At 39.8% G+C, this 17,049-nt stretch overlaps 1 protein-coding gene across 1 annotated transcript in view; it reads right to left on the reverse strand.

Moving 5' to 3' along the window:
- Positions 1 to 1,066: 1,066 nt before the first annotated feature.
- Positions 1,067 to 17,049, reverse strand: part of LOC124509890 (ankyrin repeat domain-containing protein 26-like) — a 44,239-nt gene continuing 28,256 nt past the window's right edge. Inside the window, 4 exon segments of the mRNA XM_047076481.1 lie at positions 1,067 to 1,205; positions 5,071 to 5,299; positions 6,540 to 6,757; positions 7,285 to 7,575. Of these exon segments, the coding sequence (XP_046932437.1) occupies positions 1,143 to 1,205; positions 5,071 to 5,299; positions 6,540 to 6,757; positions 7,285 to 7,575 (801 nt within the window). The 3' untranslated portion in view covers positions 1,067 to 1,142.

Below are 17,049 nucleotides of genomic sequence, written 5' to 3' on the forward strand. Positions count from 1 at the left end.
TCCTACCCCTCCCTTCTGCCCTGACAAGTTTCTTTGGACAGGTCTGCTGATACCCTTATGTGTCTTCCCTTGTAGATTAAGACCCGTTTGTCCCTAGCTGGTTTCAGAATTCTCTCTTTATCTTTGTATTTTTCTGGTTTCGCTATGACATGTTGTGGTGCTGACCTGGTTTTGTTGATTTGGAAGGGAATTCAATGTGCCGCCAGGACTTGGATGCCTGTTTCCTTCCCCAGATGAGGGAAGTTCTCAGCTATACGTTGTTCAAATTAACCTTCTGCCCTTTCTCTCACTCTTCTTCTTCTGGGACTCCTATTATGTGGCTAATATTTCATCTCACCGAATCAATTAGATCTCTAGTACCTGCCTCGTGGTCTAGTAATTTCCTTTCTTTCTTTTCTCTGCTTCATCTTTGTCCATAATTTTATCTTCTGTTTCACCGACTCTGTCTGCTGCTTCTCCCATCCTTGCTGTCACTGCATCCAATTTATTTTGTATCTCGTTTACATTTTATTTTCAGCATTCATCATGATGATTCCTTAGGTCCTTGATCTCTGAAGCAGTAGATTGTCTGCTGTCTTCTATGCTTGGTTTCAAGCCCAGCTATGCATCTTATGAGTGTTATTCCAAAAACGTGCTCAGATATATTGTTTCTGTCTCTTTTGAGCACTTCTCTGGCTGTCCTTTCTTCCTGGAATTTTTTTGAGGAGAATTCTTCGATTTTGTTGTTTTGGCCTGATTCCTGCCCTTTATGTGTTTTAATAGCTTGTTCTGTGTCCCACACCTGCGAGTTCTACTATATTAAAAAGGGGTCCTACAGGTCCAGGGCCTGGCAGTTGAACAAATGTTTTTGGAGTGTGTTGTGTGCACTCTTTTTTTTTTTTTTTTAATTTTTTTTTCAACGCTTTTTATTTATTTTTGGGACAGAGAGAGACAGAGCATGAACGGGGGAGGGGCAGAGAGAGAGGGAGACACAGAATCGGAAACAGGCTCCAGGCTCCGAGCCATCAGCCCAGAGCCCGACGCAGGGCTCGAACTCACGGACCGCGAGATCGTGACCTGGCTGAAGTCGGACGCTTTACCGACTGCGCCACCCAGGCGCCCCTGTGTGCACTCTTTTGGTGCGTCTTTGGCTGCTTTTCTTGCTACTTGGAGTGGTGGCTTGCGCCTTCCACCAGGTGTGCTTTGATTTGTTTGTTGAAGTAATCCTGGAAAAAAGGAGAAGAGGGTGGTGAAGATTCCTTAGGCCAAACAAAGAAAGAAATGACAGGAGTGGAAAAAAAGACCAGGCAGTGACTCAAAGGAGCTATAGGGCTTAATCCAGAAAGAGAAGGAGGAAAAGGAAGAAGGAGATCTGGAAAAGTATAGAGAAAATGCCCGATCAAACAAACAATCAGAACAGAGGAACAAAGAGAAAAATATATATATATAATTAGCTTTGACTGAAAATCAACTCGAGACTACTAGGCTGATTCTAACGGGAGAAGAGGAAAGAGGAGAGTAGAAAGACAAAAAAGAGAAAAAGAGGAGAAAGGGACAGAAAAGGAAAGAAAAGATGGGCGCCTGGGCGGCTCATTTGATGAAGCATCCAACTCTTGAATTTGGCTCAGGTCATGTCGCTGTTGGTGGGTTCAAAACCCCCATCAGGCTCTGCAGTGAGAGCATTGATCCTGCTCGGATTCTCTCTCTCTCTCCCTCTCTCTGCACCTCTCCTGCTTGATCACTCACTCTCTCTCTCAAAATAAAGAAATAAACATTAAAAAAGAAAAGAAAAGAAAAAAAGAATAATAATTCAAATGAAAACAAACAAACTCAGACAAAACCACAGGAGAGTTGTCTATTGGTGCCTGGGACTGGTGGCTGTGCTGGTCTAGGGGAGGGACTGTCTGGTCCCATCAGTGTCAGTCTCACTCCCATAAAGAAGCAGTTACCAGGCACAGAGAGGCAGGGTTTGGTGTAATGGGCTGCCTCCACTGAGGCTCACTGTCCGTTCCCTGAAGCCCCACGATGTTGGTCATGGGGAGAGAAATGGCGACACCCCAATCTCTCCTGCCCACATGAGGTGTCTCAAAACTCACTGTTTAGCTCAGAGAGAGTGTACTTTGCCTGAGGTCATGAAACCAACTAGATGCAGACCAGGAATACACTTGTGGTCTTACCAAGCCTAGAGTTCTATGCCAGTTACTTCCTCATAGTCAGGAAACATACGTGTATTTTAAGTATAACTCAGAGAAAATGAATACATAAAACTTTGTCATGTGGCTCAATAATGTTTAGGTATGAGGCCCACAATAGTAGCTCTCTAACTAAATTACAAATTTTAAAGTCATGAATAAAAATAAAGGAACAGAAATTATGTTAACTCCTTTTAGTAGCAGTCAATTTTTAAGCACAACTTTTTTATTTTTTTTAAATTTTTTTTAACGTTTATTTATTTTTGAGACAGAGAGAGACAAAGCATGAATGGGGGAGGGTCAGAGAGAGGGAGACACAGAATCTGAAACAGGCTCCAGGCTGTTAGCTGTCAGCACAGAGCCCGATGCGGGGCTCGAACTCACGGACCGCGAGATCATGACCTGAGCCGAAGTCGGCCGCTTAACCGACTGAGCCACCCAGGCGCCCCAAGAACAACTTTTTTAAACCACAGGACAGAGAACTTGAAAGAGAAAATCTTTAGGTGAAGCAAGTAAGCTGAAACTGAGGAAATTCTTCCTGAAAGCATTATTTATTCCTTCCAAAGAAAATTTGTTTTATCAAAATCGATCAACAAATGAGTGAACCCATGGTGTGGTTATTTACAGCAAAATTTAAAACCCAACACAGATTTCTCCTTCCCTTCTAGCATGCTTCTGTCTAACCTCTCATCATTCGTTGGTATGTACAAAAGACACAATTCACTTTATTTATAATTTAAATCCAGTCGGAAATTATAGGTGAACCTTCACTTCTCACATGTGGACTTATCTCTGTCTCCCTCCCGACGGGAAGGGAGACTCACCTAACGGGTGAATTTGGGAGACGGAGCTAAGCAGTGCTTATGTGTTTCTGGATCTCCTCTTTGAAAAGATGTGCCTGCCCACAGTAACATGAATTTGGGTCTGCTCTCAGCTCTGTGGTAAGCACCCGGCCCCCGGGGTGGGGGTCAAGCATTTGTTTCCTCAATTTACAACTGTGTGGGGAAGTGCCCGATTTGGGAGGAAGCCCAAAGTGGCTAACATAACCTAAATCGTATCCTCCAATTTGTTAGTGTTTATTAGTAATAAAGCTACTAAGTTTCTCTCCATCTCCCTGTCTCCTGTGTTCTGAATTTAGAAAGAGAAGAGCAGGGTTACTTGCCGCCTACCCAGTGTCACCTGTCACAGCTCCACCAAGAAAAATGACTAGACGACACTTACAGAAACATTCTCTTCTTCCTTGACTTCATAATTAACGTACATTGTTCAAAAGCATCGCTCACTCGAAAGAGAGAAAAAGTTGAAAGGAACCGTTTTAAGAACAAACATAGAAAGTCAGACAAACCGAGGACACAGAGGAATACATTCCAAATGAAAGAACATGACAAAACCTAAGAAAAAAAACTAAGTGAAACAGAGATAAGTAATGTACCTCATAAAGAGTTCAAGGTAACGGTCATAAAGATGCTCAGTGAACTCGGGAGAAGAATGAATGGATCCAGTGATAACATCAGAAAGAGATAGAAAATATAAAAAAGAACCAATCAGAGCTGAAGGATACAATAACAGAAATGACAAATACACTAGAGGGAATCAACAGCAGATAAGAAGATGCAGAAGAACAGATCAACAATTTGCAAGACAGGGTAGTAGAAATCATCCAAGCCGAAAAACAAAAAGAAAAAAAGAATTTTAAAAATGAGGCTAGGTTAAGGGACCTGTGGGACAACATTCAGTGTTATAATACTTGCATTCAAGGGGTTCCAGAAAAAGAAAAGAGAAAGGAGCAAAGAACTCATTTGAAGAAATAAAAGCTTCATTTTAAAAATTCAAATATTTGCTTGATTTAGCTATTTATAAAATGCTCTACAATCGCTCAGCAAGATAGTTTATAAAAATTGAAACAAAGGTGCTGTAAGTAAAAAAAAAAAAAAAGGAAAAAGAAAAAAGAGTGCCATAATTAAGAAAGCAATTAAAGATGTATTCTCGTGTAAGAAAATAGCAAAACTTTAACTGAAAATAGAAATTAACCTTTTTGGTGTTACAAGTTGATTTAATTCATAAAAAGGACTTACCATGGATTCTTTTTTTTTTTTTTTTTTTAGAGTAGCCTCCATGCTTAGCATAGAGCCCAATGCAGGACTTGAACTCATGACCCTGAGATCAAAACCTGAGCTGAGATCAAGAGTTAGACGCTGAACTGACTGAGCCACCCAGGCACCCCCATGGATTCTTTTAAATAGTAAACATTCATATGTCATTAAGTGTTTGGAGGACGATCATTCACTGACATACAGGGGTGCAAAAACTGGATTATAGCAAAACTCTCAAATGTTTATGAACCACTGCCAACTGAAAATAAGTCCAAGCATCTAAGTGTACCTGTGGTTAGCAGGCAATAACATTTATTTTCTAAAATCAAATTTAAATGAAAGCTTTTCAAGAAATTTAACATGGGTAAGTTTAGTTATATTTACTGAATACAGTTAATGCTAGGTGTCTCTTGTGGCACACCTGGGTGGCTCAGTTGTTTTAAGTGTCCAAATCTTGATTTTGACTCAGGTCATGATCTCATGGTTTTGAGACTGAGCCCCACATTCGGCTCTGTGCTGAGCATGAAACCTGCTTGGGATTCTCTTTCTCCCTCTCCTTTTGCCCCTCCCCTGCATGCACTCACTCATTCTCTCGCTAAAATAAAATAAAAATAAGTATCTCTTAGAAATGAGAGATCAAGGGACTAATATATATAAAATTAAGCTCAGTTCTTTCTTAGCATGTATAATTATGACTTTTACTTCGTATGTATTGGTTACTTAAACAACTCATAATTTCACCAAATTAAAAGCAACAACTATATCAGATATCTGAAACCCAACGTAAAACAGATAATATAACTAACCTTCCACAAGGAAGTCTCCCTGTAGTCATATGACGGCCGTGGGTTTAAGGTAGGAATCACTAAGTTTCCTCTTGGAGTAAGGTTTCCATTGAGCACTAAATTATTTTCAAAATGTCCACAATAAGGTGGTTCCAGGCCTGGGCTCATAGTAAGAGTCCTGAGTAAAGTTTGGTGCTGCTGTCTCTCCTCAAGAAGTTTTGTATTGCTCTCTGACAGTCTCTCATTAGTCCTGTGAAGATTAAAAAACACAAATACATTTTCTTTTTCCCTAAATCATTCCTAAATGACCTACATTTTTTACGTTTCCATAATAGTAAATAGTATTTGCCATTGAACAGTGATTTAGCACTGAACATGTGACGGAGCACACCTACTCTCTAAAATTATACTTTTAAAATTGCTCTAAAGAAATACTTATGTTTCCAGGGGGATTCCTAACTAACAATTCAAGTTAGGGAAGGGAGAGAAGTGGCTATCAGTGATGTACATGGGTTAACAAATAATACTTGCTGTCTTCTGGAATGGCTGTACTGACAGGATCCTTCAGGATGCCATTATATATACCTACTTATATTTAGTAAACCTGTTTACAGATGTAAAACTAAACCACCCCTCAAAGACATTTTCAAGCGTTTGCTTTCACCACTCTTGTACATTTCACTTATTATCTCAAAGAAACTGAGCATTTGACACTGAGGAATCATTGAGAACAACAATCTCTAGGGGAGATAGTAGATGGCAGAGGTGTGATCAGAAAGAACTAAAACAGCTACAGAGGCAATTAGCTTATAACAGTTACCAAGGCACTGGAGGCAGAATCTGCCCTTTCTGTCTTCAGTCTTCCACAGGCCTCCCTCCCACCATGGTGCTCTTTTTAGCCACTTTGGGAATTATACTACCCTTCAGCCCTGTGTGAGTCTTTCTGTATTTCACCCGGATGCCTTTATGTAAAGTAGAAAAAGCATAAAGGATAGTTTGTCTCAAGGCCCACTCTAGGAATCATACCAAAGGTCACAATCAAGAGAATAAATGTACCAAGCTGCCAGGATGAGTAGTAGTAGTACTTGACCTTTTAAGTTAAAGATGTAATCTTCCAAAAAGAAACTCATCGACATTTCTATTTAGGGTAATTCTGACAAGCAATTTTATAATAATATGCTTCTAAATGAGAAAGCTTCGAACAATGCACTTAAAGACTAGCAGATCCGATCAATGGAAAATATACAGGGCGGGGGGTGCGGGGGTGGGGTGGGGGAAGAGGTCCTGTAAAAGCGAAAAAAAGAGGGATGCAAACTGTCCTGGACTAACATTTCAAAGGTAAGTTCACTTAGAAACCTCATTTTCCAAAATGACACGATCTAGTTGGCTTTCACTTCCTACTCATCTCATGATCTTGGCTCCACAGAAATTATGCTGTGGAGGCAAATTAATAAGCTAAATTTCTTGTCTATGATTCTCTTTTGACTTACCTGTTCAGCTTATTTCTCAAGGACTTTCTAACTTTTAATTCTTCTAGGTAGAGTTGCCTGTAGGTTTCCAACTCTGTTTTAGTAGAATCTTCTTGAGAAGTCTTCATTGTAGAGACCTGAGATTCCAGATCTTTAATTCTAAGTTCCATTTGACTTCTCGTTGAAGCATGAGCATTTTCTCTTAACTGGTCCAAGTTTTCTCGAGCTGCTGCTTGTGCCTAAAGCAAATTAACAGGATAGTTTTAAAATAGCTATAATCTGAATAATTAATTATACCTGTTTCCTTTAGTTCTGAGTCAATGATTCAGAGAGCAATTTTAAATGAAAAAAAAAGCTCAAGTATAAAATATTTATCATCAATGTCAACCAAATTAAACATGATTTATAAAATTAAAGTTCAATCATTCTTGTATTAGTATTCATGCAATCTGATAATTCAAATAATAGAATCAATGACAAAAATTTAAAAGTCAACAATAAACTTAAGAATAATCCAAGTACAGTGCAGTTTTTAAATCATAATTTTTCTTTTCCTCTTAATAGTGAGGCTAGTTGTTTAAATCATCATTTTTTCTTATCCTCTCGATTTAGTAGGAATAATGATGAAAACTGAAATCTTTAAAGGGAGGAACAAATACCTCCAGAAATCTACAAATTACCATAAAGCAAGTAGAGGAAACCCCTACAATACATCTAACCAAAATGTAATTTGCAGTGAATTAAAGCACATTACAGATCAATTAACCTGTAAAAACAGGTTGACTTCGTGTAATTTTTCTTCTATGTCCAGTCGTGCTCTTTCTTCAATCTCCCGTTTATACTGCTCCACTTGACTGCGTTCTACCATATTCATTTCCATAAATTGTTTCAATTTTACTAATTCTTGCTGTAACTTCTTGTTATTGCTCTCCAGTTTTTCACGTTCTTCTTCGAAAGCTTTCATTGATAACAACTCTTGTTGAAGAACTTGATTTTTTGCATCCAGGTGTAGACATTTTGAAGATGTAGTTTCCAGTTCTGTTGTAAGGACATCAGCCTGCATGAATAAAACACTATAGTTTGGAAGTGGAGTGAAAAGAGTCTAACTCAAAACTACTATCAAAATTTTGTTTCCAGATTTTAAGCAATCTCTACGCCCAGTGTGAGGCTTGAACTCACAATCTCAAGATCAAGAGTAACTGAGCCAGCCAGGCACTCAACTTTTTAAATAAACTCATTTGCAACAAAATTTTACCTGTGTTAGAATGTAGAACCTTAAACAACTCAGAAAATCAAGAGCCAAGTTATAGTCATCAGGTGTTACTGAAATAGATCTTTGCTATCATTCTCTTTAGTACACAACATTTGCACTTGATTCTATACTTTTATTTTTCTATGATTTTTTCATATCTTTCTTTCATAAAATAAGTCCCCTCTTAGGAGAAAGTCTCTTAGCCCTTCCCCCATCTTAACACTCCATAATTTTTAAAGAAGTTTTACCAATATCATATTGACTTATGTATGCCCAAGTCAAAAAAATACGTCCCAAGATAAGACTCTGGAAATAAGACTCTAATTCATGAATCTAGAAGTAATGATTCTAATGGCACGGCCTGTTTCTGAACTGCAAATGTTTTATGCTAATTTGAGCTGCATTCCCAGGAGAAATGATTCTCCGGGATGTGTTAAGAAATCACATCTCCCGGTATAAAACTTTAATTGGATGATCCACATATTTTTTTGAGCAAAAAAAAAAAAAAAAAATTAATTCAATACTGTTATCTTGTAATCCTTTGTTACCTTCTAGAAAATAAGAATACTAAACAACAACAACAACAACAAAACTGGCTGGAGTTTCAGTGATGCTGAGTTGGGAAGGACTTCCATCCATTATATATGATTGGTAAGACAAGATGAGTGGATGTGGTGGTTTTATAAATTCATTGATACTTCTGTGAAAATCCCTCCCCTTAAATATATGCTGGCTTCAGTAACTGGTTTCTCGTGAACAGAATATGCAGAACTGCTGTGATTTTTAAGGCCAGCTTAGAAAATGTGATACAGCTTCCATCTGACTTTCTTTCTCTAGGGAAGCTCACCCTTAGAATGCAGCCACCACGTGGTGAGGAATCCCAGGCTACCTAGTGAGTCTTCATGTAGATACTCCAGCTGAGACTAGCCAACGTCCTAGCCAAAGGCCAGCCTCAACAGCCAAACACGTGCGTGAACAAGCCTTTAGATGATTCTAGTCTCCAGCTTCCAGTTATGCCAGCTGATGCCAAATGAAGAAGAAATGAGTTGCCCTACTCTGCTTTGCCTAAACTAAAGATTGGTGAACAAGAGAAATGCTGTTTTGAACTACTAGGTTTTGAGGTGGCTTATTATGCAGCAGTAAATTACTACCACAGATACTGATACTAAAAATGGTGTGCTGCTATTGAAAAAAACCTAAAACTAAACTTCCTTTGAACCAGGAGGTAGGTCGAACCTGGAAAGATGTAGAAAAGTGTAAGAATGAGACCCAAAAAGGGCCTCCACAAGACTCTTAGTGGAAACCTGATGGCCTGTGAAGAGGCTGACAGCAAGGGTTTCTAAGCAAGTGAAGAAAATGACACTGGACGAAAGGGAAGTCGTGCTACAAAATACCTGAAAGTAAAACGGATAGGAAAGAGAAACTAAAGAAAGACTATGCAACTGAAAGGAACCAGGACTTACTGGGTTCAAGTATCTGTTTCTCATTTACAGCCTCTCTCCACGTTGAACTGTCAAATAATGCTAAAATAAAGAAATGGCTTTTGGGTTCAGGGAAACTCCAGGGTGCTACCAGGAAAACAGAAAGATTTAAGGTATGCCTCCAATTTCTTTAAGGATCTTAAGACTATAAGATTTTTTTTAAAGTGGGTTCCACACCCGACATGGGGCTTAAACTCAGCACCCAGAGATCAAGTGTCACATGCTCTACCAACTGAGCCAGCCAGGAGCCCCAAAAGTAGACGAATTTTAAAGGCGTTGTCCTGTAAGAGCTTCACAGGAAACCTGAAGCGAAAAGCTTATCTCAAAAGGACTTGGGAGGGTCGCTTTGCTAAAACACGGCATGAAATCCAGTAATATTTACAGAAAACTAAAAAAGGTAAGAGATATATAGTAGCAAACATACTATTTGCTACCTTGGACTAAAAGGGGCCAAATAGTGCAAAATGAAAAGAGGCCTTTGGGTCTTAGAAGTCCCACAGGGAGGAAGCAGGATGAAAAAACAGCTGCAAATACAGGTCATTCCTTATGAAAAGGAAGGAACTAAGAGCTCAAGGAGTAAAGAAAGGGAAGAGACATGGAGAAAGTATTCCCGTGGTTAGGACTAAGTCCTAACTTAAGAACTGACAGCATGCATCAGGCTATATTTCAAAACTCTTATGGACTAGGGTGCTTCCCATCTTCTTTTTCTGAATGGGTGAGTCCTCAGCAGTTGACTAGAATGTTGCATTTGTGAGTGGTAAATAACTGTCTCTTTCATTCTCAAGTCCTCATATTGAGAACACTTGCACTCAAGGGGCTATACTTGAGATACCATAACCCAGGCAGCTTATCCCCACTGCACCCGATTAAGATGGTAAGATCTTGGACTCAAGCCCTGAACCTGATGCCATGATAACTGCGACTTGCAGGAGGTATTGGAGGGAGAGAGGAGTGAATGTATTTTTCAGGTGGGAGGAATACAAACATTTGTGGCCAGTGGGTAAAGTATACTGCTTTTTAAAGGTGTCCATAGGTTTTAAATATTAATTCCACTAAAAAAAAGACCATGGAACAACCTTAGTGACTTGCTCCTAATTAACAGAATATGTGACTATGATCCTGTGTGTATTCCAAGTCTAGGTGACAAAAGGCGATTCTGCCTTGCTCTGTATCTCAGGCTGCTAACTTGGAATCTAGCTCCCCATCTAGTGAGGAAGCCTAGGCCACAAAGAGGGTCTAGGTGTGTCAGTTTAAGTGTTTCTGCTGCCTCCTGAACTGAAGTCCCAGGCAACAGCCAGCATCAACCACCAGACGTTAGTGAACAAATCTTCAAATGGATCCAACCCCAAACCTTTCAGCTGCCCCACCTGAAGCTGAGCAGGGCAGAGACTAGCTGTCCTGGCCACACTTTTCCTAACAGATATGTGAACAAAAGAAATCTAACCTTTGGGGAGTTTGTTAAGAAAAAAAAAAAAAACAAAAATGATAAATTGAAAAGTGGATGAAAAAAAAAGAGATAAGACACATAAACCTGTATAGGAGAAATTGGTCTCCATTAAAGTAGGATGTAATGAATGTTAAGATTAATTTATTAACAACCAATGGTGCTAATGAGAAGAAGCAGATAACTAGAAGCAAGATCTAAGAAGTTTTTCTCTCAGTTTTTCCCCAGTTAGGATCATATTAGCTGCTCATTTTCCATATATGGCCTTTATTATGTTGAGGTATGGTTCCTCTAAGCCTACTTTGCTGAGGTTTGTATCATGAATGGATGTTATAGTTTGTCAAATTCTTTTTCTGCATCTATTGCAATGATATGATTTTATGCTTTTTTGAAAATTAATGAGGTATCACATTCATTGATTTGCAAATATTGAACCACCCCTGCAAACCAGGGATAAATCCTATTTGGTTATAGTGAATGATTTTTTTAATGTTTATTGATTTTTGAGAAGGAGCACAAGCAGGGGAGGGACAGAGAGGGAGGGAAACACAGAATCTGAAATAGGCTCCAGGGTCCAAGCTGTCAACAGAGCCTGACACTGGGCTCAAACCGACGGACCATGAGATCGTAACCTGAGCTGAAGTTGGATGCTTACCTGACTAAGCCACCCAGCTGCCCCCGGTGAATGATTTTTTAATGTATTGTTGGATTCAGTTTGCTTATTTTGTTGAAGATTTTTGCATGTTCATCAGAGATGCTGGCCTGTAATTCTCTTTGTGGTGTCTTTATCTGGTTTTGGTAGCAGGGTAAAGCTGGCATAGAATGAATTTGGAAGTTTCCCTTTTATGTTTTTCTGGAACAATTTGAAAAGGACAGGTTGAACTTTTTTTCTTTTTTTTTTTTTTTTTTGTATTAGCTGTTCTTTACATGTTAAAATTTACATCTGAAGTCATCTGGTCCTAGACTTGTGTTTGTTTAGAGTTTTTTGATTCCTGATTCAGTTTCCTTGCTGGTTATTGACTTTTTTGAAATTTTCTATTTCTTCTTGTTTTAGTTTGGTAAGTTATATATTTCTAGGAATTTATTCATTTCTTCTAAGTTGTCCAACTTGCTGGCATACATTTTTTCACAATATTCTCTCATAAATGTTTGTATTTCTGTGGTGTTGGTTCTTATTTCTACTTTCACATTTGTGGTTTTATTTATTTTGGTCTTTTCTATTTTCTTGTTGATTACTCTCGCTAACGCCTTATCAGTTTAATTTTTACAAAGAACCAGCTCTAAGTTTCATTGATCTGTTCTAGTTTTATCTGTTTTTGTTTGTCTATCATTCATTTCTGCTTTAATCGTTTTTAATTTTATTTTGAGAGAGACCACACATGAGTGGGGAATGGGCAGAAAGAGACAGAGAGAGAGAGAGAGAGGGAGAGAGAGAGAGAATCCCAGACAGGTTCCATGCTGCCAGCAGAGAGACTAACACGGGGCTCGATCTCACAACTGTGAGATCATGACCTGAGCCAAAATCGAGAGTCAGACACTTAACCAGTTAAGCCACCCAAGGGCCCCCTGCTCTGATCATTATTACTTGCTTTCTTCTGCTGGCTTCAGGCTTCATTTCTTGTTCTTTTTCTAGTTCCTTTAGGTGTAAGGTTAGGTTGTTTGAAATTTTTCTTGCTTCTTGAAGTAGGCTTATATTGCTATGTACTTCCCTCTTAGGACCACTTTTGCAGCATCTCAAAGGTTTCAGACCATTTTTTCATTTCCATTTGTATACACGTATTTTTTTTTTTAATTTCTTCTTGTATTTCCTGCTTAACTCATTCCAGTGTAGTAGCACGTTCTTTAACCTGCAGGTATTGTTTTTAATAATTAAGGCCTGTTTTTTGTTTGTGATCCATTCTTGAGAATATTCCATGTACTCTTGAAAACAACGTGTATTCTGTTTTAGGATGGAACGTTCTGAAAAAATCTCTTAAGTCCAATCTGGTCTGCTCTGTCATTCAAAGCCATTGTTTCTTTTTTTTTTTTTAATATATGAAATTTATTGTCAAATTGGTTTTCATACAACACCCAGTGCTCATCCCAAAAGGTGCCCTCCTCAATACCCATCACCCACCCTCCACTCCCTCCCACCCCCCATCAGCCCTCAGGTTGTTCTCAGTTTTTAAGAGTGTCTTATGCTTTGGCTCTCTCCCACTCTGACCTCTTTTTTTTTTTTTTCCTTCCCCTCCCCTGTGGGTTCCTGTTAAGTTTCTCAGGATCCACATAAAAGGGAACACATATGGTATGAGCCTTTCTCTGTATGGCTCAAAGCCACTGTTTCTTTGGTGATTTTCTGTTAAGATGTATTTTTTGGTGATTTTTTTGTTAAGATCTATTGATGTAAATGGGGTGTTAAAGTACCCTATTACTGTCTTATTATCAATTAGTTCCTTTATGTTGGTTATTGTTTTATGTACTTGAGTGTTCTCACGGTGGGTGCATAAATATTTACAATTGTTAGATCTTCCTATTGGATTGCACCCTTTATTATGATACAGTAGCATTCTTTGGCTCTTGCCACAGTCTTTGTTTTTGGTTGCTTATTTATTTTGAGAGAGACAGAGTTGGGAAGGGACATAGAAAGGGGGAGAGAAAATTTCAAGCAGCCTCCATGCTGTCAGCCTGGAGCCCAACATGGGGCACAAAGCCACCAGCCATAAGATCATGACCTGAGCCAAGACCTAGTCGGTCGCTCAAATGACTGAGGCACCCAGGTGCCCCACAGTCTTTGTTTTAAGGACTCTTGTCTAACAAAAGTATCGCTATTTTTTCTTTTAATGTGATAAAATTTTCTCCATCCCCTCGCTTTCATTTTTTTTAATAGAATTTATTGTCAACTTGGCTAACATACAGTGTGTACAGTGTGCTCTTGGTTTTTGGGGTAGATTCCCGTGGTTCATCACTTATAAACAACACCCAGGGCTCATCCCAACAAGTACCCTCCTCAATGCCCACCACCCACTTTCCCTTCTCATCCACCGCCCCACCCCCCATCAACCCTCTATTTGTTCTCTGCATTCAAGAGTCTCCCATGGCTTGCCCCTCTCCTTCTCTGTTTGTAACTATTTTTCCCCTTCCCTTCCCCCACGGTCTTCTGTTAAGTTTCTCAAGTTCCACATAGGAGCAAAAACATATGATATATGTCTTTCTGTGACTTATTTCATGTAGCATAATACCTTCCAGTTCCATCCACATTGCAAGAGATAGCACGATTTCACTCTTTCTCCTTGCAAGGTAGTATTCCAGTGTATATATAAACCACATCGCTTTATCCATTCATCAGTTGATGGGCATTTAGGCTCTTTCCACAATTTGGCTATTGTTGAAAGCACTGCTATAGACATTGGAGTACATGTGCCCCTATGAATCAGCACTCCTGTATCCTTTGCATAAATTCCCAGTAGTGCTATTGAGGGGTCGTAGGGTAGTTCGATTTTCAATTGTTTTGAGGAACCTACGCACTGTTTTCCAGAGCGGCTGCACCAGTTTGCATTACCACCAACAGTGCAAGCATCCCCTCACTTTCAATCTGCAGGTGTCTTTATGTCTAAAATGAGGTTTCTATAGGCAGCATACAGATGAGTCTTGTTTTTTAATCCATCCTGTCACCCTAGGTCTTTTGGTTGGAGTGTTTATTCCATTAATATCCAAAGCAATTATTGACAGGTATGTATTTATTGTCATTTTACTACTTGTTTTGTGGTTGTTTCTGGAGATTTTCTCAAATCCTTTATTGTTTTTCTCTCGTTGATGTCTTTCCAATTTGCTTTAAGGATAGATTTGGATTTCTTTCTCTTTATTCTTTGCATGTTTATTAGTGGGTTTTGGTATATGATAAGCATTAATTTGTATATCACCTCTTCTGTGTGTAGCAGTCTATATTAAGTTGATGGTCACTTAAGTTAGAGCTCATTTTTTTTCTCCTCCCCATGTTTTGATAAGCTATTATATTGTATATCCTTTTTGGGGGCATTCCTTGATGATTTTTTTTTTACAGAAATATACATTTTTACTGCTTTTACATTTCCTGCCTTTATACTGTCACTTTTGATCTCTCCTTTCCGCTCAGAGTCCCCGATAATGTTTCTTACAGGCTGATTTAGTGGTCACAAACTCCTTCCATTTTTGTTTGTCTGAGAAATTCTTTATCTCTCCTTCTATTATGAATGATAGCCTTACTGGATAGAGTATATTTGGCTGCAGATTTTTCTCATTCAACACTTTGAATATATCATGCTATATCCTTGTGCTTTGCAAAGTTTCTGTTGAAAAATCTCCTGCTAGCCTTGTGGGTTTTCCCTTGGAAGTGAATGACTTGTTTTGCTGCTTTTAAGACTTGTAGCAGTGGGGCGCCTGTGTGGCTCAGTCGGTGAAGCATGACTTGATCTTAGCTCAAGTCGTGACCTCGCAGTTCATGGGTTTAAGCCCTCCAGTGGGCTCTGCACTGACAGCACAGAGAGTGCTTGGGATTCTCTCTCTCTCTCTCTCTCTCTCTCTGCCCCTCCCCTGCTTGTGTCTGCGTTCTGTCACGGAAAAAAAAAAAGCAAAAAACAAAACACTAAAAAAAAAGATGTTAGCAGTATATTTTGCAAATTTAATTACAACATGTCTTGGGTGTTGATTTTGATGGAAGTTCTCTGTGCCTCCTGGATCTGGATGTCTGTTTTCTTCTCCACATTAGGGAATTTTTCAGTTATTGTGTCTTCAAATCAATTATCTGTCCCCTTCTCTCTGTCTTCTTCTTCTGGGACTCCTATCATATTAGTGTTTTTACATTTGACGGAGTCACCGAGTGCCTTAAGTCTATTCTTGCATTGGATAATTCTTTGTCTTCTTCAGCTTCACTGCTTTCCATTACTTCTAGGTCATTAATTTGTTCCTCTGCTTCTTCCAGCTTGCTGTTCATTTTTACTGCACTCTTCATCTCTGATTCTTGAACTCTTTTATGTCTGTGGTAAGGGTCTTTCGGATGTCTTCCATTCTTTTCTCAAGCCCAGTGAAATCCTTATGATCATGGTTTTAAATTCTCCATTAGGCGTGTTATTTACATCTGTCCCATTTAGGTCTCTGGCCATGGCCTTATCCTGTCCTTTCATCTGGGATAAATGCCTCTGTCTTTTCATTTTGTCTAAGTATCTGCCAGCTTCTGTGTGTTAGAGAAGCCAATTATGTCACCTGCTCCCGAAAGTAATGGACTTAGGAAAAAGACGCCATGTAATGCCCAGGGTCTAGCACTTCAGGGAGTGTCACCAGTGTGTGCTGCATGTATTCTGCTGTTGTGTTCTGGCTATGCTATCCTTCAGGCCAGTCGTCTGCAGAGGCTCTCCTTGCCTGGTCTGGTGAGTGTTTGGTCCCTGGCCTGAATGTAGCAAGTTTTAACTAGGTGTGCTCTGGTCTGCTTATGAAATGAGACCTGTTACCACCTTTACTGGAACTGAGGCCAAGGGAAACTCTCTGGTTGGGAGATGTGGTGTGGGCAGACATTTGTCTTGGTCTGGGGGACGGGTCTGCTGTGCTGGAACTCAAGCAAGAGTGATTGAAAAAGGTAGTTCCACCAGAGTGCAAGGGGGTGGTGCTTGGTGTAAGCAAGTTAGGTAGCCAGTGTTAGCAATGCACTGCTTCCTGCAGGTGGCTTTATGTTTGTGGTGAGGGGCAGGAGAAGGAGATGGTGCCACCCAGTGGCTTTGTTCCTACAGACAGGTCTCTCTGAACTTTGCCTCTGAGGGATGTGCTCTGAGAAGAGCAAATAATCTCCCCACTGTGTGCCCCAGGCACTCTTCAGACCACTGTATCCATGCTGTATGCTCCCACGTTGTTTGCCTGCCCTCTGTCCATGAGCAGTGCAGTACCTCAGGGCTCTAACCCATCTAAACCGGATGCCCTTTAAAACTCCAGACTTTAAGCACTACTGGTTGCAAGAACTCACGAAATGCAGCCCCTCTTGTTTTCCAAGCCAGTGGGTATGGGGATATGTTCTCTTTGTGCATTCCCCTGTGTGTTCCTCTCTCTCACCCTTACCCACAACCTCGACTCCCTCCCCTCTGCAGCAGCCAGGATATGTTTCTCTTCTAGGCGATACTTCTGAATCAAGGGCCTTCTTTGATGTGGCCTCTTTTCTCCCTTTTGTTGTGGAGTTTGTTCTGTCAGTCTTCAGGTCGATTTCTGGGGTATTTAGGGTGAGCTGACTGTTATCTAGTTCTATTCGTGGGATGAGGCAAGCCTAGAGTCCTCCTACTCCTCTGCCTTCTTCCTGTCTCTAAGATCTTTTTCTAAGATTCCCTTCAATTCCAACAATTCTTACAAGTAGGCAGG

This window comes from Lynx rufus, unplaced genomic scaffold, assembly GCF_022079265.1.
Source record: "Lynx rufus isolate CCGP_SWC_20201006 ecotype Redwood Valley unplaced genomic scaffold, mLynRuf1.p SCAF_15, whole genome shotgun sequence".
NCBI lineage: Eukaryota > Metazoa > Chordata > Mammalia > Carnivora > Felidae > Lynx > Lynx rufus.